The sequence below is a fragment of the Harpia harpyja genome, chromosome Z (assembly GCF_026419915.1).
Source record: "Harpia harpyja isolate bHarHar1 chromosome Z, bHarHar1 primary haplotype, whole genome shotgun sequence".
Taxonomy (NCBI): domain Eukaryota; kingdom Metazoa; phylum Chordata; class Aves; order Accipitriformes; family Accipitridae; genus Harpia; species Harpia harpyja.
Genome location: NC_068969.1, coordinates 28,951,865 through 28,976,686, shown reverse-complemented (window position 1 = coordinate 28,976,686; position 24,822 = coordinate 28,951,865). Strand labels below are relative to the sequence as shown.

Here is a 24,822-nt window from a genome sequence, read left to right as displayed (position 1 = left end):
GATACTCAGCAGTACATTGATTCTACCACAGGTCTGCATCAGATTAGACCTGCATGTTCTTTTATTCTAAAAAAAGGATTAGATCAAAAGATCACCTAAAGGAGAAAAAAAATTATATGAGAAACACACAGACAAAAGCTATTCTCAGTTTTAATTAAAAGGACATTGATTTAAGTCTCTTTAAGTGAAGTGCTTAGTCTTGACTATGTCTTGACTTCTAGTTAACTATCAGTTTGAATCCAGTGCAGAACTCATAAATGATACCAGCTAGCTTTATGCTTTAAAGAAGCACAGATTATGTATCATTTAGGGTTTAAGCAGTACCAAACACAATGGAAGTAGGAGATAGGAAAGGCATCTCTAGAACAGTATATTAAAGTACAAATGCACTGACCGATATGAAAGTATGTATACACCACATGTACTTAATGGTAATCAAATTAATTGTACAAAACTAAACCTTGTGTCTAACTGGTTTGCAGTTCTGTAACTACTAGGAAAGCTAGATTTTTAAATTATTCTTTTTTTTTAAAGACAGGAATGTCTTACTAATTCATAAGCCCTATACAAATGATTTTTTCAACTAGTTGCTCAGAGGTATTCTTTATCTTCCCAGAGTATCCTCTGTATTTCAATTCAGTTTTGTCTCACTTTGTTACATCTTTATTTCATGGCAAGAAGTGCCATCACAACTATGATGCTACAAAAGCAAAAAAAAATGCATAACCAAGTGGCGCTTTTAAAGAATATTTATCCACAATACCTTTCCATTGCTGCTGAAAAAGCAAGAAAGGAAAATAAAGGAATAGTTATAGTGAAAAGAACTTCCTTCTTCTTAACGATCTCTTAAACTATACTCTTGCACTCCAGCCTGAAGCTCCTCATCATAGGGCAAGCAAGAGTCCTGCAGCTGGCAGCTCATGAAAGAAACATCTCGTACTTCACGGTGAAGTTCATTTACCTCTATACTGTTAATCTGTAAATGCCATGGAAATGCCATGTGGGCTATGATTCAAGAATACTCATGGAGAGCTCTAATACATTCTACCATCTCTTCTGGGAAGATGCTGTGTCAAGAATACTATATCACAACACGATAAGAGGCAACAGTGTTAAAAGGTGGGAGGGGGAATTGGAACAAAATGCATTCACACAGGGGAAAATAAATCCTTCTTTGGAACCAGACCAGGTCATAAACTACCGTGTAAGAAGGAAAGACAATCAGCTGATTTGTGATGCAGAGAGGGGTTCCTCCTCCCTATCATCTTAAACAACTACTATAAAGATATTATATTAAATTCTCTAGTGGAGAAAGCACTTAGCCTTTGGTTTCATGATTAAGAGGGCAAGTGTTCATAAATATCTTACAAGTGAATGCCATGCACTGTGTTATTTCTTACGTAAGTACAAGACTCTCAAATGAGTTGTGCAACCAGCCAAGAAGTGGAACTACAGTGTAAACAATGTGCACTACTTGCCTATCACATGAAATAAATCTTTTGCTTCAGAACAAAACTGGACTGAAAACTAAGATCTAATTTTTTTTTTTTTTTTGCAAGGAAAGACTACATTTCAGGTTTCTAGAGGGAAAGAGAGGGGGACACCATAGACAAAAAAAAAGGAGTAAAAACTTCTTTCTAGAGTCACATTAACATTTCAGCAAATTTCTTTTTCCTTATTTTAATTTGATAGCATTTTATAACTTTTTAAAAGTTAGAAATTAATAAGCCATATAAGATTCAAGCTGGAAACTTATATTACAATCAAATTTTTAAGGTTCAATTTATATATTTTTAAGTTTAACTGCCTAAAACTGAGTATAGTAACAACTCTAGCAGAATATCCTTCAGAAGCACGAGTTGTGACCAAATCCATTTTTATATAAGAGTTCTACATTGAACCTTAGCGTTTCAACCCTATTCTATTGATCTGCAAGATATATTATGCTTGTTGTGACCCAGCCAACAGCAGGTGGTCCCAGCCCAAGATTCCCTTCACTGGTACACCACCAGGAAACAGTATGGAAGATGATACAAGCGCAGACAAAACATCCAATGAGAAAAATAGTTAATGGTATGTACTCTGAAAAATGAAGAAAGAGTTCAGGGATAGAAAAGGGAGGGAGCATTTATTGAAACGACATATTTTTCCTAGATAAGCTGGTAATAAGTGACATTACAATATCCTGCCTCATGCTAATCTTTGGAGCCGAACATTGTTGAGGAACTTCAAGTTTGTTCTGAATAAGAGAATCAAAAGTCTATTGCTTTGCAAGTGTGTATCATGGAATGGCATTGAATAAATAATTTGATTTTTAATACCAAGGTAGACTGGAATATTTTTCCATTTTTTTCTTCTATCACAGCGTGCACCAGGGAGAAGTTTATTACAGGAAAAGAACCAAGTGCAGTGTATTCCTCACACCCCCTATATCTGCATTACCTGACAGAACTCACATGCTCCCAGTCAAATGGCATGGTAAGAATTAAAAACATTGTAGAGCCTACTATTCCTATTTCGAATAATCCACTTCTTTATCTGTACTACAAGATAGTATAGCTCCCTAAACCACTTCTTCTTGGAATGATTACAAGTTTTTATTCAAAGTAGATTTTTGTACTATTATGCGCTAATGGCAATGCAATAAAAAGAGTGGAGAGAAATTGACTGTACCGAGAAAAGAGATTCAGACAACTTGAGAGATAGGCCACATTTTCTGACCCTTTCTTCACAGGGTCAAGAGAGGTTATTAGGGTTTTCTGTGTATTACAGAACAGGCTGTATTCTGCTCCAAATGTAATAAATATTAGGGACTGTTGCACCTAAGCAAATGCTGTAAAGTACAATATGCTTTTCAAAAACAGTGGTCTCAATTAGCTTCCACAATAACCATGAAAGTGCTTACTAGAAAGAGATACCCTATTCAGACTTCTGACAAAATTATACTAATCCAAAGTTTATACCTTTCCATTTCTTAACAGTTAAAACAGCTAGTCATTTTTATAGCTGCTGTAAAGAGATAAGATTTTATAAAATGGTTAATCTGAACGAAGCTTGCTTAGAACTTTTTAAAAACTCTTAAATGTAGCATCTCCTACATTTTCTTCAATCAATAAATTTCATATATATTCTTCATTAGTACCAATAAGCACTTTCCTAGAAACTTCACAGGTCTCATCTAACCACCCAGTTAGAACTTGTCAAGCATTTATAGTTTACAGCAAATCAATTTCAGAATGTATCAATGTACAATTCACATTAATACATACCTTCAGTCAGTACGTTCTCTCTGTAACTGAAATCTTCTTGTTTTCAGTTTTAAGGGACTATGCATAGCATTCAGTTAATAGTTCATTGTGGTCCTATGTAAAAAGAAGGTATTAAAATTACTAATACGTAGTATTTGAGGAACTAACACTTTCACAAATAAAAATCCTAGTTGCTTAAGTATTATATAAAATTGCTTATACAGTAAGACAGTATGCTTCTTAATTCCAACTGCTAAATAACAGTCCAAGTTCAAAATGTTAAAAAAAGTTTTAAATTTAGGAGCCTCCATTTCTGCTGATACTTACTATACAAACCATGGTGCTACATAACACTTCACTTTGTTGTTCCAAAGGTGTAAAAGCAATGGCAAGAAGATTTGTAGGGGATGGGAAACTAGAAGGCCACAGAATATCCCAAAATAACATACGGTAGCTATAAGAAATGCTTAGGCAATGTCCACATAGCTCAGTAGTTTTAATGAGAATAATCTACCTTGTGGTCACTCACTTGTAGAAAAAGCAGCTTAGAAAACATAAGAGGTGGAAGTTTGAGATGAACATTCCACATACGAAGAGGGCTTACAAGAAAGATGGAGAGACTTTTTACCAGGGCCTGTAGTGACAGGACAAGAGGCAAAGGTTTTAAACTGAAAGTGGGTAGATTTAAATTGGACATAAGGAAGAAATTCTTTACTATGAGGGTGGTGAGGCACAGGAACAGGTTGCCCAGAGAGGCTGTGGATGTCCCATCCCTGGAAGTGTTCAGGGCCAGATTGAATGGGGCTTTGAGCAACCTGGTCTAGTGGAAGGTGTCCCTGCCCATAGCAGGGGGGTTGGAACTAGATGATCTTTAAGGTCCCTTCCAACCCAAACCATTCTGTGATTCTACGATTCTATGACTGTATTAAAAGAACTAAAGATGGACTGCTGCAAATAGTAGTGGTTGTGGACACTAACATAATGAATCAAATCAGCTAAAAACTAGCTCAGCAAAAATATCCTACCAACCTTCTGTGGCAGCCACTTACCCTGTGCAAGCCCATTTATCCCCATCTACCAGGCAGCTGTAATAAGCACTGATGATGGCACGGGGCAGGTGACTGCAGTGAATGGCTGGTGCAGTCCTGCCCACTTGGCAGCAGTGCCAGTTTATGCTAGATTAAATTGACAAAACTGTGATGAAAATGATAGATTGCCTGCATTAGACTTACAGACCTTGAGAAATCATCTCTACAGAGAAACTGAAAGGACTGTTTACACGTGCATGCTAACATACGTGAATAGAAAGTTCCATTATGTTTAACAGCAATAAAATGGGAAAGCGTATGTAAGAAATAACAGGAAGTATCCTGCTCACCTACTTTTGTTTCACAATATTTTAAGCAATTAAAAATATTTTTACAACGCTTTCTGCATGCATTAAACTCTTTTTTTATTCAGTACTGTTTATTAAGAAGAAAGTGGTTCTTTATGTGCAAAAGAATTGGGAACTCTTAGCACTTTCCAGGCTTTTAGCTGTAGTACCCCGGGACCAAAGTTCCTGTAAGTCAGAAGTTCTGTAGAAGAATCAGCAAAGACGAGCAAAGGAAGTTTAAACGAATTGCATGTAGGTTTGACAATGGGATAGCTGCTGTTCTTTGACCAATACTTTCACATGTGTGTTTTAAATTAAGAAGAAAACCAATAATGCCTGTACTTTTTCCACTGTTTTTATTACTTTTCTGGAAATGGAAGCTATGCAAAAAAATATATAAAAAATGACAGTAAGGTTGTAACTCCAGCCCACAAAAGCCAAGAAATTTAAAGTTAGTCTGACATTCAATCCTTAAATCATGCAATTGTGCTTCTTTTTTAAAAAGCAACAATGCAAGTTAATGACAAGTTGTCAGCCCTAACTTTGAATTGCCTGAAGTTTGTCATTTGGTGTTTGTGTCACAACCTTAATGTTATTTAAATGTAGTTTTTAGTATCTATTATTTAAAAAGGTCTAGTTTACGACAGCAAAAAGCTTTGATGGAATAAACCTCAAAGTACACCGTAGTGCTGGTATGCCACTTCATTAGAAGTAGTGCATAAAACATATGCTGTTGACAAATCTAATTCATTAAAGGTGAGGTAGATGCACTTTAAAACAACTGGATGGCATCATTATCTACAGTTCCTTTTATAAATTATTCTTCTTTTCCCTTTTGACTGAACTTGTCAGTGCTCCCTTTTCAGACTGTGAATGTTTTTGCCTTAAAATTCAATACCTTCAACATGTTTGGACAAGTTAAATAAGTAGCGTATTTGCTAAAACTAAAATTGTAAGCAGAAACATTCACAGTGATTATTTCACCTATATTAACTAATGAGAAATAAAATTAAGCCACAATGTATAAGAGTTTCAGCTTTATCAAACATAAAATTTAAAAATTAAGAGAAGAGGAAATTACAAAGTACAACAGAGTAACATTCTGGCAGCATTTTGCATTGCTATTCAGATGACTTGGATTTGATATTGAGTTGAATTCTGCAAGAGAGAAGAAGATCAGGCACATCACAGAGCTGACAGCTGACATATTTAGTTATAAAAGGAAGAATTTCTAACTATATTACTCAGACTTTTAGGCAAAGACCAGCATTGGTATAAGAACTAAAGGCTATAGAAAGGTCGGTCCATAAATAAAGTTGAGCTAGTATTTAAAGCATGGCCCATCAGTGGTGAATTCCTTGAGCAACCTTCCAACAGATAAAACCCATGTAACTAGTCAAAAACTGATCAAACTCCATCTTAGAATATTGTTGCCTGTGAGAACATGTAACTTTTTCTCCTCAGCCCAGAAAGAATGAAGTCCTTCTGTCACTGTGGTCTCTAAAACCCAAATCATAGTGCAGGAGCTTCACTGAATCGATTGAAAATTAAGGTGAAAAAAAATGCTTTTGAGGACTAAATATAACACAAGTTATGGTTAAATTCCACTAATCACATATTTAGTAAAATTCTGAACTACACTGTATACAGGGAGACTAGAAAAAAAAAAAAAGACTTTTAATCAAGGATTCTTTCTCTAACATAATTTTCCTTTTAATTCCTTATAAAGTGATCCAAATCTACCCATTAAAAAAAAAATACAGAAACTTTTGCATAGAATGCATAATCATATTTCAATATGTCAATACTCTGTACAAATATTTTGTAATGAATTAGCTGGATCAGCAAAGTATTTTGCCTAGTTCAAGACCATGTATAGCACATAATACCATGCTATATATTTCTATACAGACACATGTACACATACACATTTTTAACTAGATGCAGTGTCTCAGATTAATTCTATATTGTCTCTTGCAGAGACAAGCTCATTCCGATATAACACTTATCCTGAAAATTTAAGAGGTTGACGTTTTGCTTAGAAAAAATTGGCATATGAGTAACTTAAATATGGAAACACCTCCGAATATAATTCACCAAAGCCTATTTTATGCCTCCACGGACTGCAGCAAATCAGTTTCTGCAAGCAGCTCTAAATGTTTAACCTAAAACCTGACAGATTAATTTACCACATTTCAATTAGCATCTACCATTTACCTCGTAAGATTTACATCATGTATGTCCAATATGCTACACATGCAATTCTCCTAATTAGTCTCCCCATTAATCCTCATCCTGCTCTTTTTTCGTTTTGTTCCCTCCCCTACCATACTGTCTTTACAATCCCATGAGTGGAACAGTCATATTTGTTTAAGCCTTCCGCCACTAAAACACGGGAAGAGTTAGCTGCAGATGGACAAGAGTACAGTGGTATCTCCACTCGAGGAGACACATCTCAAAGGCCACCTGTCTCCAGAATCCCTTAGTGAACTGAATTCAAAATCATTCCACCTACAACATTCTTGTTACTGAGAAGATCCATATCCTATTGACTGCTGGTACTAGCAACTCTTCTTGTAAAGTAATTTCTTAGATTCTGTGAAGGGGGGCTTCTGTTTACCTCTAAACAACAGGGAAGTAGGACTTTGGGTACCTAAATTCCACTCTGGTCTGCCTAATAAACCTTTGAGGATGCTGCTGGGAGTGAGGAGGCAGGAAAAGGAGAGAAACAGGGCTGGCATCCTTAGAGAGTTTATGCTTATACAGAAGAGCCCATAATGCCTTCCCAAAGGAAGCTTTTGTGCTCCCCAGTATTTCCCGAAAAGATGCTCTGTTCCCAGTCAGGGATTTCAGTCCTGCTCTTACTTCAGCCCTTACTGATGATCTTTATGAGCAATAATGTTGCTAACCACACAGTCCTTCTGTCAATACTGGCACTCCAGATGGGAGAAACCGCTGACAGCAAAAAGCTTCTACGCTAATAAATGTCATTGCTTCATTGGGAAAGTGGAAGAAAAGAGGGAGACCCCTCACTTATGCCATTGCTTCAAAGGAAGTCTTTTATTCTTCTGTGCATAAGGGGCTGCCAAAGCACCCCTTCTGCAAAAGGTCTAGCCACTTTTTCTGCAATCCTTACATTATTTTCAGGAAGGTATTTGGAGGACCTCACCAATTCTCATAAAGCTCCTGGGACTACAGATCACAAAAGGACATTGCTGTCTCTTTCCTTGAGGGAACATTTCCCTCATAGCATAAAGTGGTATCTCTGGATGGGAGAAGGACTCACATGTCTTACATCTGGGTAGGCCAAAGCCAAGTAGAATCACACGGTAATCTTCACAGTAACAAAACTCCACTTCTCTTAACTCCCAAGTCTACCAGTGTGATGGGAAACAATCAGTCATTAAGCAAAACTTCTTGTTCATCCAAATGAATTCTTCACAAGACTCAGTGAAAAAAATAAAGATTATGGATATTCGGCTTATTCTGCAATGAAACAGACCTCAAAGCCTATCTGAAGAGAAACCCACTTCCTTACGGCGATAGGTAACTACACTAATATGATTTGGTTTTTGCTATTACTCTGACAGTTAATTTGGATTTATTCTTTGGTAAATGCTGTCTACTTTTTGAGTCTACTAGACAATGATTTCTGATAAAACACACCAATTAACACATTATTTTAGTACTGAATGCTTCGAGACACTAAAGAGACACTGCTATCCCAGGGTAAGCTTGCCTTCAGCGGCAACCTGGAATTCTTAGGGATGGATGACAAAGAAAGTTATAAGAATACATTATTTATCTGCAAGACCTGCTGATGACAGGGGTTTGACTTTAACTTAAGGGACAACTAAGCAGTTAGTTACAAGAAACGGCTGTGATACTCTGTTAACCTCACCTTAAGTACCAAATCTACGTCTGATACCCGTATGTCACAATTTTATATAATCTTCCAGTTACATATGGTAAGATACACAGACAGAACTGTAACATACTGTAGGGTATTTTGACACCAGCTTGCTCTTGTTGTACCTTCTTTATCTTCCGTATTATAATCTATGCCATACTTTTGCCTAACTTCCTTTTAGTAATTTTCTTTTCTCCTCCCATCCACAATCATCTACACCTTTTGCCTACCCTCTGTACTGACCTCAAGTACAGCGAACAGCGGAGAAGGTAAAAAGTGTACATGCAACACGTTACCCCACTGGTTACATCATGTCTAACTTGATTTTCTAATGTCTGTGAGCCAGGGTTCATATTTATCTGCATTGTGGGGTATCAATCATGCTGTTGGTAGTTGTCTAATAATAAATAAAACTGGGGGGGGGGTATTGCAGAGGAGAAACCATTCTGGAATATTCTGAGTATATACAGTGCTACTTAACAACATACAATTATTAAGAAAAATTTATAATTTCTGCTACCATTACACACATTCACCTTCTGACTGCAGTTACTTAGAGAAGAATAATACACAAAAGACAAAAAAAAAGCATTTTAAACCACATCCAAAAATATTTAAAAAAAATTCAACAAACACAATACGAATGAGCTTATATGGATCCTCAAAAAAAAAAAAAGAAGGTGAAAGGACTTTGATGAAGGAAAATTGGCTGACCACATCAGAATGGATCTCCTACGTAGGTGAAAATATTAGAAGGTCAGTGGGGGAATTAGGTCAATTAAGTATGCCAGGCAGGTATAGCGAATTTAGGTCAGGGCAGGAGAACAGTAATATAATTAAGAAAGAACGTCCAAGCAGCCAGAGACTAACTTATGTCCAGCAAGGACAAGAAACCTGAACTTTACATGGTAGGAAAGGTTAAGTATTAAATGCAAAACGAAATTATTCCACTACCTATATTTTAAAAGAAAAAAACATACAAACAAACAAAACCTTATTCCAAGTCATGAGTGACTGAAAGTGCACTGATGAAGTGCAGTACACCAATTCATTAATGAGTGAACTAATACACATAAAGTATATAGCTTGGCACCGTTTACAGAAGAGTTATTGAACAAATTGCTGAACACCATTCTGTGCTCTCTACATTTGTCCCTCAACACTGATTCACTGACATACATTAACGCAATGTGAGTTGGCAGAAGGGCAGAGGAATTCAAGGAGATAGGAAGATAGGCTGAGCTTGCAATGATCAGAAAAGGAAATATTCTTTGTTAAGAAAAATGGTTACACAAAAGAAACACAAATGATACCTCCTGAAAAGACCATAAAGAAGATGTTTTTAAATGTAAGTACAAAGTTATGATAGCTGAGAGCTTACATAAGCAGCAAGGCTTGAAGAAAAGCAACAATTTTGACAATGCTTGCTCTGCCATTGTTATATTCATCAGCTCATGAAAGAAACTACAGGTATGTTTAGAGAAGAACAATTATTATTAAGAAGCTATTCTAGCTTCTGTGGAGTTATACTATGTTTATATTATTTCTAATTCTTGTAATCCCTTATCACTATAGAAGAAAATTTACATTTCTTCACCATTTTGACAAAGCCAGCGTCGGTGCTTTGTACTGAAGACAGACTTACAACATGGACTTAAAACAGGGCACAAAGTTAGATTTTTCTCCACATGAAGGCAGTGAGGAGACACTTCATGCTGTTCTAGCTTTTAAGACTGACTTTTCAGTGTAGCTTCAGTTTTGGGGGTTTTTTTACAAAGCTGTGACTACTAAACGTTTGAGCAAAATTTGCTTACGGCATTGTGGTTTTTGTTTTGTCAAAGGATACTTCTTAAACAAGTATACACACATTATATTGAGGCAACAGAAGAAAAAAGCTCTAATGAATAAACTTTTCAGCTCTGTAATTGCTAATGATGCAAAGATGTTTTTCTGAATACAATGGCCTTGCTATTTCTTTACCCAATTATTTGCTAACAGGTGGTAGATAAAAGTTCTGTATGTTGCAAACTGTAGGAGAAATTGCTTTTGGATGGCCTTGCAGTTTCTGAAGAAGATTAGGACTTTAGCCCTCTCCGATAACTTAGCTTAGAAGTATCCATATGGATTACGTCAAACTGTATGCTTAGATAATAGAAGCACTAACGAGCACTCTTTAGGATAAGATGTATTAAAACATGCAGAAGATTCCACAGTGCAGAATCATCCGAGAAGGGTCAAGTAGCGGACAAGTGAGGAAGACTACTAAAGACCACCAGAGGACTCCTGAAGACCACCAGAGACCTCAAGTACACCTGCGTGAAGGACATTTACATATGATAATGAGTTCCTGGAAAACTAATGAATATGTAAAACTTTCCTCAGAAATCTGATGAATATGTATATAGAACCTGTATATAAACTATGCAATTAACCTGACCAGGCACACACAATAGGAGGAGAAATCCCCTGTGTGCCCAGCGCTGCAATAAAGGATACCTGCTTCATAGTCTTCTGACTATTGAGTCCTGATTTCGGCTTTTCATAGCATCATTAATCATTCAACTGATAAACTTGTTTGCATGATGGAAAATATTTTAAGCACATAATGCAAAGTAACTTCCACTAGATAAAAAAAACTGTCAGATCATATTTCACAATGGAAGAGATGTTTATGCATTGATTGTATCACAATTACTGCAAGAAATTACATAACATTTTCAGCATAGGAAGTCAAAAGGCTAGTGAGGGACAAAAAATGCAAAAAATAACCCCAAACCCTAAATTGCAAATTTGAGGATAAAGTGGTAAAGGCTTGCAGAAAGAGACTGTGAGATTTAAGGACAAGGTTCAACAGTGATCACATTGATCATGGCTATACCAACCAATGAGGCCTGGAGAAAGATAACTGCACATATTATGTGAAGTAAAATAGCCATCTATGGGAAAATGTAAGAAGTGAAATTTCAAGGCAGAAGACATGGTGGTAATACAATTATGTGTAGAACATAAAGGAAGCAAAAAGTATACAGTAGAAAGCTGTAACAGCGGAATGGAAACAAAATTTCTCTTTTTTCTGTCTCTCTAGGAAATAAAATTAAGAAAGATGCAGTTACAGAAGTCTGAAAGAGATGGGCACCTGAAACACTGTAAGTAAGCTCTTCTTGTGAAACAGTAAAAGGAATACTTATTCCTCTGATCTTGGCTTCTTAAAGAACTGAGGACACGGGAGCTGTACAGCAACTCTTGAGAGCCCTTAAAATGTAATTAGAAATTTTGTGAGAGAAATACTGTTTGTGTAGCACTGAAAATCACTTCTGAATTTTTTATAAAGGATGTCATGTGTACTTTAGAAGAAAAAGTGTAAAAGTGGATATTCATCTAAAACCCAGAGACAAACAGCTTATAGTTTATAATACTGAGCAACTGAACCATATATTTGACAAACACATTAAAAGAACAAAGAAACCTAAAGGTACTGAAAAATATGCCAGTTAAAAAGACTGCTCCCTAGACCTATGGGACCTAATACTAACGCTTGTAAATAAGAAAAAACATAACGAATTAGGAGATATTTAGCTACTATAATGAGATCACAACAAGGATGGAAAAGAAGAACATATTTTAGGCTTTTTATGAAAAAATAATAGAGGGAGAGGGTAAGTGAAATCCAAACTTACCAGACATCACTGTAATGAAGGTAAAAATGCATTCTTAATTTCTTAAAGCTACACTTCAGTAACAATGTATTTTGAAGTGAAAATAAATATGAAATGTTTGATGTCTCAGTTATTTTGATTCCACATATTTTATGTGCCAGGGACAAGAAAAAAACAAATAAAAACTAGAAAACATTTCATTCTCAAAGGTAACAAATGGTCATCATATAAGTATGCAACTTCTTTACTAGTAGCTAGTTTACAGTACTGTGTGCTGAAATTTATGGTACTGTATGCTGAAGACTTCCCCAGCCTGTTAGGAACCCTGTGGCATAAAACTGGTATTAGTTACCAGTTAAGTAATGGTTAGTAGCTAGTAGTAGTTAATAAAACTGTTTACCAGAAAGTAAAAGTTTACAAGAATTAAAATTAATACCTCTACAGTGCTGACAACTCAATAGTAAAGGTATAAAGGTTCAACAGATACAAAATAGAAAATGCAACTAACCTTCATTGTCAATCAAGAAATGCAAGCAATAAATACAGCCATTTAAGTCTGAATATTCAAGTAGCTGTTTAAAGATTTTTAAGTGCCACTTATACCAAAAACTAATGACAGAGATTGCTGATGGTTACTTCTTCATGCTTGCATACAAAAATATAGCTGCAGTGTTAAGGAAACAGAAGATAGGAAAAAAACTTCCACAAGCATTAAGGGTACCAGAATACTTTATAAACAGCAACACAAGACCCATCTGAGCCCTGGCAGAACTATTTTTCCATTCTGATATTTGGTAAACTCAGAGAGATTTAAAACCAAGTGTCCAATGTGCTGCCAAATTTTAGATGTCTGGAGCTAGGTGGTTTTGGTTTTATTTCCACAGGAATACCTATGTTTTGTAGCACTGGTGACGTCAAAGCATCACTTCTACTGATCTAAGCTGCAGCGACAAACACTCAGCACTTGTTAAAGTTTTGCTGTATGTATCTCAGTTTACAGGTCTTAAAAATGAAACAGCTGCCTCAATCAGTACAGAGTAATTTGTCCACTATCACATAAGAATTTTATGGAAGAGGAGAGTAGCATTCAGTTCTCTAAAGAGGCAATTCAATCATCTTGTTTTTGCTTGAATAAGGATGCGTGCCTTCTACTCTCCAACCGCATAAAAAAGGAATAAAAAAGAAAACGTTCTACAAAGCTAATTTTATTCATTATGAAGCACTAAGAGATTTCTTGTGTGCTATCCATTCATTGCATTATGTGACACAGGAATCAAGTCAAAAGTCATCCCTCAAATACACAAGGGACCAAAATAAAGTTTCACAAGCAGTCATAATCTTGGCATTTCTACATTTCTAAATTGAGTGCTTGAGGTGCAATCTGAATATTATTTTGACCTTTTTATGTTGCTCTGTAATTTAAAAAAATCAAACACTGACTTCCACAATGGAAAGTCAGTACCCACTTGATCAGCAGGGCAGGAATCCCTTCACCAAAATATGTGGCTTGATCATCTGGCGGTAGCGGTACCTGGTCATCCCCCCCGAGGATCAGCCATCATGTGGCACAAGAGAATCTGAAAGTTGCTCCGAGATACAGAGAAAAAGGTACGGAGGATCAGACACCCCTGGTCCCTTTCCTGACTCTCACAGCCACCCCGTTCCAGGGGGCAGACACTTCAACCTGCATCTACATCCAACTCCACCTGCTTCCTCTACTCAGCGAGGTCTCTTCCGTCTTCCAGCACACACCCCTACCAGACCGCCTTCCACTCTTTAAACTCCGCTGAGCAACAGAAACCGGGATTTTCAGAGACCCCGAGGCGGCGGCGCCGCCGTCCTTCCCACCTCGCCTCCGGCCTTCCCCCCCCCCCCCCCCCCCCCGCCAGGACCCCAGCCCGCAGGACCCTGGGGCCTCTCGGCCTGAGGGAAGACCTCCCTTTCCCGCCCCGCGCTAAGGCGCGAAGCCGGGCCACCGCCGCCGCTCCAGCGGGGCCCCCTCACAGGGGCGGCGGCACCGCCCTCCCGCCGCGAGGGCGGGCGCCCACCACCCCCCCCCGCACTCCCCGCGCCTCGGTCAGCCTCGTAACTGCGCAACACCCGGCTGCGCCTCAGCCACCCGGCGCCGCGGAGGAGGTGGGCCGCAGGGAGGGCCGGGGCTCCGTGGCGAGGTGGCAGCGGCCCAGCCTTGACCTGACCTGACTTGACTTGACCTGAGCCGTCCCGCTCGGCGCCGAGGCCCGGTGGCACGGTAAGGGGAGGGGAAAGGCAACCCCGCCGGGGCCACTTACCGGGCCGCGGCTACCCCCGCCGCTCCGCGACGACAGCCCCGGTGACCGCGGAGCGTCAGTGACAACGGCCCGGAACGGCCGCGCCGCCACATCCGGGGGCGGGGCGGGGGAAGGCGGGAACGCGACGGGGGTCGAGCGTGGGGAGCAGCGCCCGGCCCGGCGCGGCCCGGCCCGGCCCGACGGGCGAGAAAGCGCCCGCCACGCCGCCGCCCCCCCCCACGGCGTGTGTACGTGAGGGCCGGCGGACTCCCCCCCCCCGCGCCGTTCGGTCCCTGCAGCTCCTGCCCGGGACCGTCGGTGAGCCCTCCGCGCACCTCTGTGGCACTTTCCTGAGGGGGGGCCTCCGCCGAGAGGGGTTGGGGGGGGCGGCTTTCCCTCACGGGAGGCGGTGGGAAGCCCCCGCACCCGCCGGTGCCCGCTTGGCAGCGGGGCGGAGGCTCGGACGGCGCAGCCTCCTGCCTGCGGGCGTGCGGTTTGCGCGGTGCCCACCCGGGGGGGGGGGGGTGCTCGGCCCGTTGCAGGCCGCAGTTCGGGGCGGGGGGGTCTCTGGCCTACCCCGTTACCGCCTTTCGGGTGTCCGAGCTGTGGCAGGCAGTGGCGGCTTCAGAGGCCGGTAGCGTGGGTTCCTCGCGGTGTGTTTTCCCTTTTTTTTTTTTTCCTCGGGAAACGAGTAGGAAGCGCTAGTAAGATCTCACGCAAGCAACGCTTCGCGGTGTGTGTTTTCTGTGTTAATGTTTCCTTTTCGTTTGGTTTTTCTTTCAACAGATGGCAAGCGGTGGCCAGAAACGGGTAATCCAGTTAACTGGATTTAAGAAGGAAGAGAAGAAGGCGCTACTCAAATGGCTGTTCAAACTGGACTGTGTTTTTTTAGATTGTAAGGTATTGTTCACTAAAGCACCTGATAGTTAGGGCAGAAAGAAAAAATGCGAGCCTTAAAGGCACAGTCTGCGCAGTGGTTTACAGTTGTGTATAAATAGCCAGGAAAGTTAAACCGTTTCCGGTGATAAAGTGTGTTGTGTTGTTCTTGTTTTATTAGAAATACAGAAACTGTACACATCTTATAGCAAAAAAGCTGTGCAGGAGTGAAAAGTTCTCAGCTGCCTGTGCTGCAGGTGAGTAAAAGATTTGCTGTAAAGTGTCATAGGACCATAACATAGGACTGGAAAGGACCCTTAAAAGGCTTCTAGTTAGCTATTTTTATTTCGTGAATGAACTGTCTTCTGAACCTTTGTTCTTCTTGTTTCATTAACCTAGATTTTTAACATAGTATTATGTTGAAGTTCTAATTTACTTCTTTTTGGTTTGGATATTTTCCTAAATTGTATTCCTGCCATCTTGCTTTATTTTATCTGCGTCTGTTCCCAGATAGAAAGCTTTGTTATATATTAGTTAGATCACGAAGTCACACCCAAATGATATGGGTGCTTATGGACCCATAAAAAATGGACCACTTGAAAAGGGTGCAGAGAGAAAGTATGGACACCTGCAGTCAGCATGGATTTTTGACACAAAATTCACACACAACATTCACTGGTAAACGTCCCTGCCTGTAAGTTCCTGTTTATGCTGCAAGAGAAAATTCCAGGCTTTTGCCATTCTGAGACAAGCCTCTAGTCTTTCCTCTTGCTTTTCTTTTACCTAAGTGTCCTGGTTTCAGCTGGGATAGAGTTAATTTTCTTTCTAGTAGCCGGTATAGTGGCACATCTTGGATTCAGCATGAGAATAAAGTTGGTAACACACTGATGTTTTCAGTTGTTGCTAAGTAGTGTTTAGACTAAGTCAAAGATTTTTCAGCTTCTGATGCCCAGCCAGCAAGAAGGCTGGAGGGGCACAAGAGGTTGGGACGGCACACAGCCAGGGCAGCTGAACCCAACTGGCCAAAGGGGTATTCCAGACCATGTGATGTCATGCCCAGTACATAAACTGGGGGGAGTTGGCCTGGGGGGTGCAGATTGCCACTTGGGAACTGACTGGGCATCGGTTGGCGAGTGCATCACTTGCTTTGTATATTCCAATCCTTTTATTATAATTATTGTAATTTTATTATTGTTATTGTTATTAGTTTCTTCCTTTCTGTTCTATTAAACTGCTCTTAACTCACGAGTTTTACCTTTTTCCTTCCGATTCTCTCCCACATCCCACTGGGTGGGGGGGAGTGAGCAAGCGGCTGCGTGGTGCTTGGTTGCTGGCTGAGGTTAAACCACAACAGTAAGGCCCGATGCTGAAATCGCATACATAAGCAACTAAAATGCTTTTAGAATGAGAATTCTGTATTTTGAGATTTCTTTATAGACAGATTACCTGGAAGGATTTTATGATAAGCTTAGAAAATCTTGTGGAGTTATAAGATTTCACAATACTGATCTATTAACTGATTAAATATGATCTTTATTTTCTCTATATCATATTCTACCAAAGTGTTAAAGCTATTTTTAGGATGGATAATCTTAAATCTAAGACATAACAGACAGAAATAACTAAACGTGGATTTGGGTTTAAAGATATATGTAAATCTCTTGATTTCATAGTTGTACTTACATATTAGTAGGCATTTTCAATCATCTATTGCTGCTAATAATGGGGGGGGGGGGGAGAGTATGTATATATATATACAAACACGTCACCTTGTACTAATGTAAAGTTCTGATCACAGTCTAATCAAAAAGGACATAGACCAAAATCTTCTGTGAGTGAAACAATGTTAAAATGCAGATAGATTTGTGGCATAGCACTTCACTTTAACTGTGATAAACCTTTGAGTTAACATTTTCTTATTTTTCGGTGTTTAAATCATCTGGAGAAGTTTTCTTCAACTGTGTGGAAACGGTATATGTAGTGTCCACACGGCAATGCAAAACTCTGTCATGTTTCTATACTTGCAAATCTTCCCCGATACTATCTGGTACTTTTTATCGTGGAAGAGGTGTGTCTTGTTTTTAAGCCCAGCCAGCAGCTAGGCACCACACAGCCACTTGCTCGCTACCCTCCCCCACCACGGCATGGGGAGGAGAATCAGAAAAAAAAAAAAGGAAAACTCATGGGATTAGATAAGAACGGTTTACTAACTAAAGTAAAATAAAATGTAATACTAACAATAATAAAAATATAATAGTTGTAATGAATATAATAAAATAACGAAGAAAAAAAAACCAAGGAAAGACAAGTGATGCACAATGCAATTGCTTACCACCTACTGACCAATGCCCAAGCAGTGATCCACCCCCACCCCGGCCAACTCCCCTCAGTTTATATACTGAGCATGCCATTCTATGGTATGGAATATTCCTTTGGCTACTTTGGGTCAGCTGTCCTGGCCATGCTTCTGCCCAGCTTCTCGGTTATGCACCTGTTTGCTGGCAGAGCATGGGAGACTGAGAAATGCTTAGAATAAGCGCTACTTAGCAGTAACTAAAACATCAGTGTGCTATAAACATTATTCTCACACTAAATCCAAAACACACTGTACCGGCTACTAAGAAGAAAACTCTACCCCAGTCAAAAGCAGGACAAGGTGTTATTTTTGCATAATAGTTGCTGTTACCCTTGATGGCAGAGAGAGTGTGTTCATGCCTACTGCAGTTTTTCCCAAGTAAGTGTAAAAGATCGTGTTTAAACCCATCTAGAACTCCCTAGAGGTGAACAGAAATACTAACAAGGATGCCAACCTTCATGGACTTCTAGCTTACAGAACTTTTGAGTTGGAAACTTTTTATGTTAAAAACACTTTCAGGTTGCGCACAACATAGCTTTTCCACTCATAAGTCTACTGGTACCTATGCTAGGTTATGTAGAAGTACCATCTGTGCTCCTGCACTGAGACATTTTGCCAGTCAACCCTGCTGTTCTGTGAAGCTAATTAGGTTCACACAATTCAAGTCAATCTCTCTTACAGTATCTTCTGTAGGTAGTGTTTCAATACAGGAGCAGGGTACTAACCACGGCTCTTGACCTGAACCTGTAAGAAGAGAGAGACAGAGAAAAAGGGGAAGATCATTACATACAGTATCAAAAGCATACATGCAGAAGATGAAAGAGGAAAGGTGGAGGAGGTGGAGCCAAGGGATGAGAGAAAAGGATGTGAAAAGCAGAAAGGGGAAAGACAAAAGTCTAAAATCGTATCCCCCTAATATTGGTATTCACTACAGTTGCAGTGCAAGTAATATTAAGAATATATAAAAGAAACAGCTTACATGCTAAGCCCTTCGTTCCTCTTTTTAATCACTGGTGGTAAAATATTTCTTCATTTCACTAAGTTTTAGTACATTTGTAAAAGTGTCAAATTATATTAAAAATAAAGGGTTAAGCATGGTTCTGTGGAAGTCATAAGAACAAAATCTGGGAAGCTGAAAAGTTCCATTTGCAGATTTTTGAGGACATAGACAAGTATTTTATCTAGGAAGGGTAAAAAGGTACTTCATCGTTAAAAGAAAACAAAATGATAATTTTCAGTGGTATTGTGAGATTTCTGATTCTAAAGTGTGAAGAGGAGAACTCTTGTAGTAGGAAGAAGTTTTTAAAATGGTACTTATAATTCCAGCTTTTATTTGCACAAGAAAGGTTGAAGTTAATTTTATATTAGATCTTCAGTTGATTGCCATTTGTCTGCACAAAAAATCTTTTGTGGTTGACAGTTCATTTGCTTTTTAGGAAAGTGGATACTAACTAAGGAGTACATAATTAATAGTGCCGAAAGTGGCAGATGGCTTGATGAAACAACGTACGAATGGGGATATGAAATTGAAAAAGACACCCATTATTCACCTCAAATGCAATCTGCACCTAAAAGATGGCGTGAAGAGCTGACATGCTCTAGTGCTCCAGGGGCCTTCCACAGATGGAAAGTCGTCCTCCCTGTTAAGGAAGGTGATAAAAGAATGGCGTCTATTAGAAGGTAGAGGATGTGTCTTAAAGCTTAAATAATGAACGGTGGAACACTTAATTGTATGGTTGAACACATTTTTGTTCTTCCATCCCAGTTAATTTGGTCCATAACGACCTCCAGCTCTTCAAATTCTGAACGGTTTTCATAAACATACTTCCATACTTTTTATAATGAAATTACTTTAAATCTTTAACATCACTGTTTTTCTTGCTTTCTTTTAGTATAGTGTCAAAAATAACACGCATCCGCATATGCTTGCATCTTCAGTAAACTGCTTACAGGAACTTACTTTATGAGGCAAGATACATAGGCTTATGTTTTTTATGAGTAATCATTTATTTTGTGTGGATGTTAAATGCAAATAGTAGCTGGAACAAGATACATTATTTCACTTGGGTGGTCGACCACGCTGTGACTGACCTGATCGTTTTTTGTGTTGCATCTATGCAACAGCTTCTTGTAGTTCTGAAGACCTAATTTGTACTGTAAGAGATGTTTCTGATATGATGTAAATACAGATAGTTCAGAAGGGAAAGGACAAAAGTATAAAGGAAAAGCAGAGAAAAGGAAAGCAACTGAAGTGCAAGAATTCTGTGACTACTTTTTTTTTTTCCCCTCCATATTCTTCCTACATATTTTGATTCCGTGGTTTAAATACTACAGTGAATCAGAAACAGAGTGTATTAAGTAATATTTGCTTCTGATACAGGAAAAGCAAGCATCCCCTGACACTGTTTTAGAGCTTTACATTCATTGCAGGAGCAGATACTGTCCTACTCTCCTCCTCTGTTGAAATCCCAGTTAGTTAGGAGTACTCAGGTCTGGGCATGCCACAGATGCCCAGGCAAGAAGGAGAGTGCAGTTTGTCTGGTGGATGATGGTACAGGGTTGCATGCTGCATTGCAGAATGCCTGTCTGCAGTTCATGAAGTGAGGTGTAGCTGAAGTTACTATCTTCTGATTTTGCCAGCTGAAGGTATTCTAAGTATGCTATTTTCTTGGCTGAGCAGAAGAGGTTACTATGTGCTGTCTTGTAGAAAGATGCACTTATCCTGCTATGCTTGTGAAAAATGCTGTTTCTTTTTCTGTAAAAACTGCTTATGCAGATTTTCATGATACCACTATTGAAATGCTGTCTTGCACAGCTCTCTGTTTGCAATGGAAATAACCTTTAACAGGAGCTACATCAGCAAGACAGGTGAACAGGCAGTTTTGTGGAAGGAATCTCTTTTTCCTGACTGTTTCCCTTACACCAATATGGGTACCCTTTTACTCAGAAGACACTGTGAAAGGTAGATATTTTTTTGTCTCCAGCAAGTACTTTTTGCAGTCATAAAGACCACTATTGCTTTGGGGAAAGATTGATTTTTCTCTAATATTTACAACGCTGTGCCTTTTTTCCCCCTTCTGTGCTTTTCCTGCATTTAGTTGGATGGGTAAGTGTATGAGACCAGCACCATTTTCTTTTTACGTAACTGGATTATGAAAAGTAAAACATATATCCAGCATGTCAGGAGATGTTATTTCTTCCACCATCTTTTTGTCTGGCATCTTTTCTGAAAGATAAGAATACTTGCAGCAGTACAACTCTGGAATTTGCTCCTGGGGAAATTCTTACATGTAATGGTGTCCCAAAGAGAAATCTGTTTTCTGTGTATGACATTGGACAGCACCAAATGCTGTAACTAACTCCAAAATGAAGTAAAAAAGTGTATTTGCATTATGAAAATACCATGTTACAGTTCAGAAAAGCAGTGTTCCATTTTTGGTAAACCACTTAATTTACTGCAAAACTTAATTGAAAGACCATCATCATTGTGGGGGGTATAATGCAATAAATTAAAGCTGCTGTCACCAAATTTGATCTTTGAAAAAATGCACGGGTAAAGCTTTCTATCAGATAGGTAGGAGGTGTACATTGATTTTAATTAATAGTGTTAAATTGTGAAGAGAAGCACGTTGTGTTAAGTGCATTCTTTGCTTTTCTGAAGGCTATTAAGAGCCCTTTTATCCTCCTAATGAGGTTCAGCAGTGCCATACATCTAGAACCCTTATTCTCTTGCGCTTGCATGCTTGTAGTTTGTGAATTATAATGTAGCTTTAGGCAGTATTAACGTAATGCAGTAAATACATCTTTCCAAATATGTTTATTCAGAGTTCTTCAAGCTGGAAAGGCGACCATATGTTCATCTCAAAACGAAGAGTGCAATATAACTCACATATTCATCAATAATAAAATTTTTCCTATGCAAAACAAAAAATGTCTCTCTGAAGCTCCGTACTACCCTTTGCAATATATAGGAGATTACCTTTTTGAGGTAAGTAAATTAAAAAACATATCTAAAATTAGTTTTTCACTGTCATTGTTAGCTATTTATGTCAGGTTTACTTATTACTCTAAATAATGTGACATTAATAATAGAGGGGAATATGATCGGCCTGAATGTTTTGTAATTTGATTAAAGGTAACACAACTTTCTCATTCTAGGACTGTTTATTCTAGGACTGTTAAGAGAAGGCTCATGAATGTATATAAATACCTGAAGGGAGGGTGCAAAGAAGACAGAGCCAGGCTGTTGTTAGTGGTGCCCTGTGACAGGACAAGAGGCAGCGGGCACAAACAGAAGCACAGGAGGTTCTGTCTGAAAGTCAGGAAACAGTTTTCTTTTTTTTTTTTTTTTTTTTTTTAACTCTGAGAGTGATGGGGCACTGGAACAGGTTGCCCAAAGAGGCTGTAGAGTCTCCATCCTTGGCAATATTCAGAAACTGTCCGGGCATGGTCCTGAGCAACTGGCTCTAGGTGGCCCTTCTTGGGCTGGGGATTTGGTGATGATCTCCAGACATCCCTTCCAACTTCAGCCATTCTGTGATTCTGTAATAGAAAAATTGTCTTTCCAAAAGCAGTGTTTTGTTCCAGATCGGAAGAAACAACACCAAGGGAGCATACATTATTTCTTCTTCCTTTTCATGTTCTTCCTTGGCTCCTGCTTTGTGCTACTATTACTGGAAAAATTAGACTGCAGGAGGAAGCTCCAGCGTAGCTGACCATCAACTAAACAGTTACTCACAAAATACCAAGAAAAAAACTAATTATTTTTCATTTATATTATCTTTATTTTGATAAGGATTTCAAATGTGTGTACGTATCGTATCTATCTGTCTACCTGCGTATGTGAAAATATATATATATATTTTATTGGGTTTGTTAGTATTACAATGTTACCTTCATGCTTCAGGATCAGTGTAATGTGAAGTCAGTTGACAAAAGAAGTTAACTGAATTATTCTATCTTTTTTTTTTTTTCATAACGCTATAGGTAGACTGTGGTAAAAGTCTGTAGATTATTTTGTTAAAATTCAAATTCTTAACTCCAAATCCAGTTTGCTAGCCATCCTTCATGGCTGGGAAGAACGGGTGGTTGCAATGTGAGTTTTGTAAGGGAACAGTGTACTAGGCAGGGAAAATTCACCTAGACTATTTCTGTGCTAGGAATCTAATGTAAGCTGGTCACCTATATTCCCTTTTCAATCAAGGCACTGAGCTTGACACTGCAAGAATTGTAATTTCCTAAAACAGTTGTATGAACTGCTATCTGAGCATACCTTTAACTCTCCATTACTGTAGAAAGATCATTCCATACTTGTAGACAAAATTAAACGAAAGGTTTCTATAAGCATCCAGCAACTCTATGAGAATAGATTAGCATGCCAAGAGGACTTGTTAAGAATGTCTCATATACCAACAGTTTATATACTTCTCCATTTGCAGAACTCTGATCCATGGAGTCAGAAGGGACGTAATTGTCGGCATTCCGGAAAAGTTAATGAGTCCTTACAACTCAAATCACATGATGCTCACATGTGCAAAGACTAGATGCAACTTTGTGTCTTCCCATGTTAGAAAACCTGTTGCCATTCATGACAAAACTTGTTTCTCTTTTACTAGTCAAAAGTGGTAAATTCTTGAGAAGGCAAGCTCTGTATTTCTTGGGTGGTAGAAGAGGATTCTCCAAAGTCCCTGTAATAGCTTTCTTCTGTTAACTAAACTAGAACACGAGAAAGTACATCATCAGATCCACTAAGACTTGAGGACCTGGATGGAACTTATTTGAAGAGAGAAGCTACACTAAAAATCATCATTCCAGAGAGATGGAGTTTTTTGTTGGAATGGCTAAGCCAGATGAAGCATCTAGCAGTGCAGTATCAAATGGTTCAGAGTGTTGGGTTTACCATTCAGCTCCAAAATTGGATCAGGAGTTAAATTTACAGTGATGCAAAAGATAAGGCAGAGCAAGAAAAGCAGCTTGTTTCTCTTCCAGCTTTCCATCTGAACTGTGAGGGGACGTTCCACTGTTCAGTGAATTTTCTTGTATGTGCAGAATTCACTAGAACTAGAATTTTTTCTTACCATTTCCCTTGAGAGAGGGAGAGATGCCTCATGATTTATAGTGGTTTGCTTACCAGATGCACTGTTCAGAACTTCTTAGGATTTTGACCTGGGAACTACTCAAGAGCCTCAGGAGATTCTTTTAGTCTGCTAACTCCTCAGACTGGCATAATTTTAGTCAGCTGCTAATTGAAAATACTACCTTTGCAAGCAAGTAGGAGCTAAAACTGTGTTTTGTTATGAGGAACAACCTACTTCATTTGAAAATCCTTTGGATTCTTCAGATCTGTCGTGGTTTAACCACAGCTAGCAACTAAGCCCCACACAGCCGCTCGCTCACTCCCCTGTGGTGGGACTGGGGAGAGAATTGGAAGGGTAGTAACAGTGAGAAAATTCTTGGGTTGAGATAAAGACAGTTTAATAGGGAAAACAAAAGTTGGACACGCAAGCAAAGCAAAACAAGGAATTCACTCAGCACTTCCCATGGGCAGGCAGGTGTTCAACCATCTCCAGGAAAGCAGGGCTCCATCATGCCTAACCATGACTTGGGAAGACAAACACCAGAGCTCCGAAGGTCCCCCCTTCCTTCTTCCCCAGCTTTATATACTGAGCATGATGTCCTATGGTCTGGAATATCCCTTGGGTCAGTTGGGGTCAGCTGTCCCAGCTGTGTCCCCTCCCAACTCCTTGTGCCCCCCCAGCCTGCTCGCTGGTGGGGTGGGGTGAGAAGCAGAAAAGGCCTTGGCTCTGTGCAAGCACTGCTCAGCAATAACTAACACATCCCTGTGTTAACAATGCTGTTTCCAGCACAAATCCAAAACATAGCCCCATGCTAACTACTGGGAACAAAATTAACCCTATCCCAGCAAAAACCAGCACAAGATCAAAGCATATACTTTGCTCTCCCTGTTCTAATGAGCAGTAAAGATGTTACAAAAGGGTGAGAAGACGCCTGAAAGGTCTTAATGTTTACACCATGAATAAAACACATCAACGTGGGATCTCAGTCTAGTGCTTACTCTCTTAATGAAACTTGTTCAGGGAAAATGTTCTCTATTACACCTTTCAGCTAAGA

At 39.2% G+C, this 24,822-nt stretch overlaps 2 protein-coding genes across 3 annotated transcripts in view; one reads left to right on the top strand and one right to left on the bottom strand.

Annotated features, from left to right (window-relative positions):
- Nucleotides 1–14,008, bottom strand: part of KIAA0825 (KIAA0825 ortholog) — a 251,615-nt gene extending 237,607 nt beyond the window's left edge. The window contains exons 1-2 of the mRNA XM_052777154.1: nucleotides 13,656–14,008; nucleotides 3,270–3,362 (exon numbers count right to left, since the gene is read on the bottom strand). The gene's annotated coding sequence lies outside the window, so the exon portion shown is untranslated. The remainder of the gene's footprint in view (nucleotides 1–3,269; nucleotides 3,363–13,655) is intronic.
- A 695-nt stretch (nucleotides 14,009–14,703) lies between these two features.
- Nucleotides 14,704–24,822, top strand: part of SLF1 (SMC5-SMC6 complex localization factor 1) — a 42,251-nt gene continuing 32,132 nt past the window's right edge. The window contains exons 1-5 of one of the 2 annotated variants that reach the window (XM_052777564.1): nucleotides 14,704–14,777; nucleotides 15,246–15,359; nucleotides 15,517–15,592; nucleotides 19,128–19,371; nucleotides 21,517–21,679. In XM_052777564.1, coding sequence (XP_052633524.1) covers nucleotides 15,246–15,359; nucleotides 15,517–15,592; nucleotides 19,128–19,371; nucleotides 21,517–21,679 — 597 coding nt within the window. In that variant the 5' untranslated portion in view covers nucleotides 14,704–14,777. Of the gene's footprint in view, nucleotides 14,778–15,153; nucleotides 15,360–15,516; nucleotides 15,593–19,127; nucleotides 19,372–21,516; nucleotides 21,680–24,822 lie in introns of those variants that run through there. The other variant, XM_052777565.1, reaches the window with a different exon arrangement.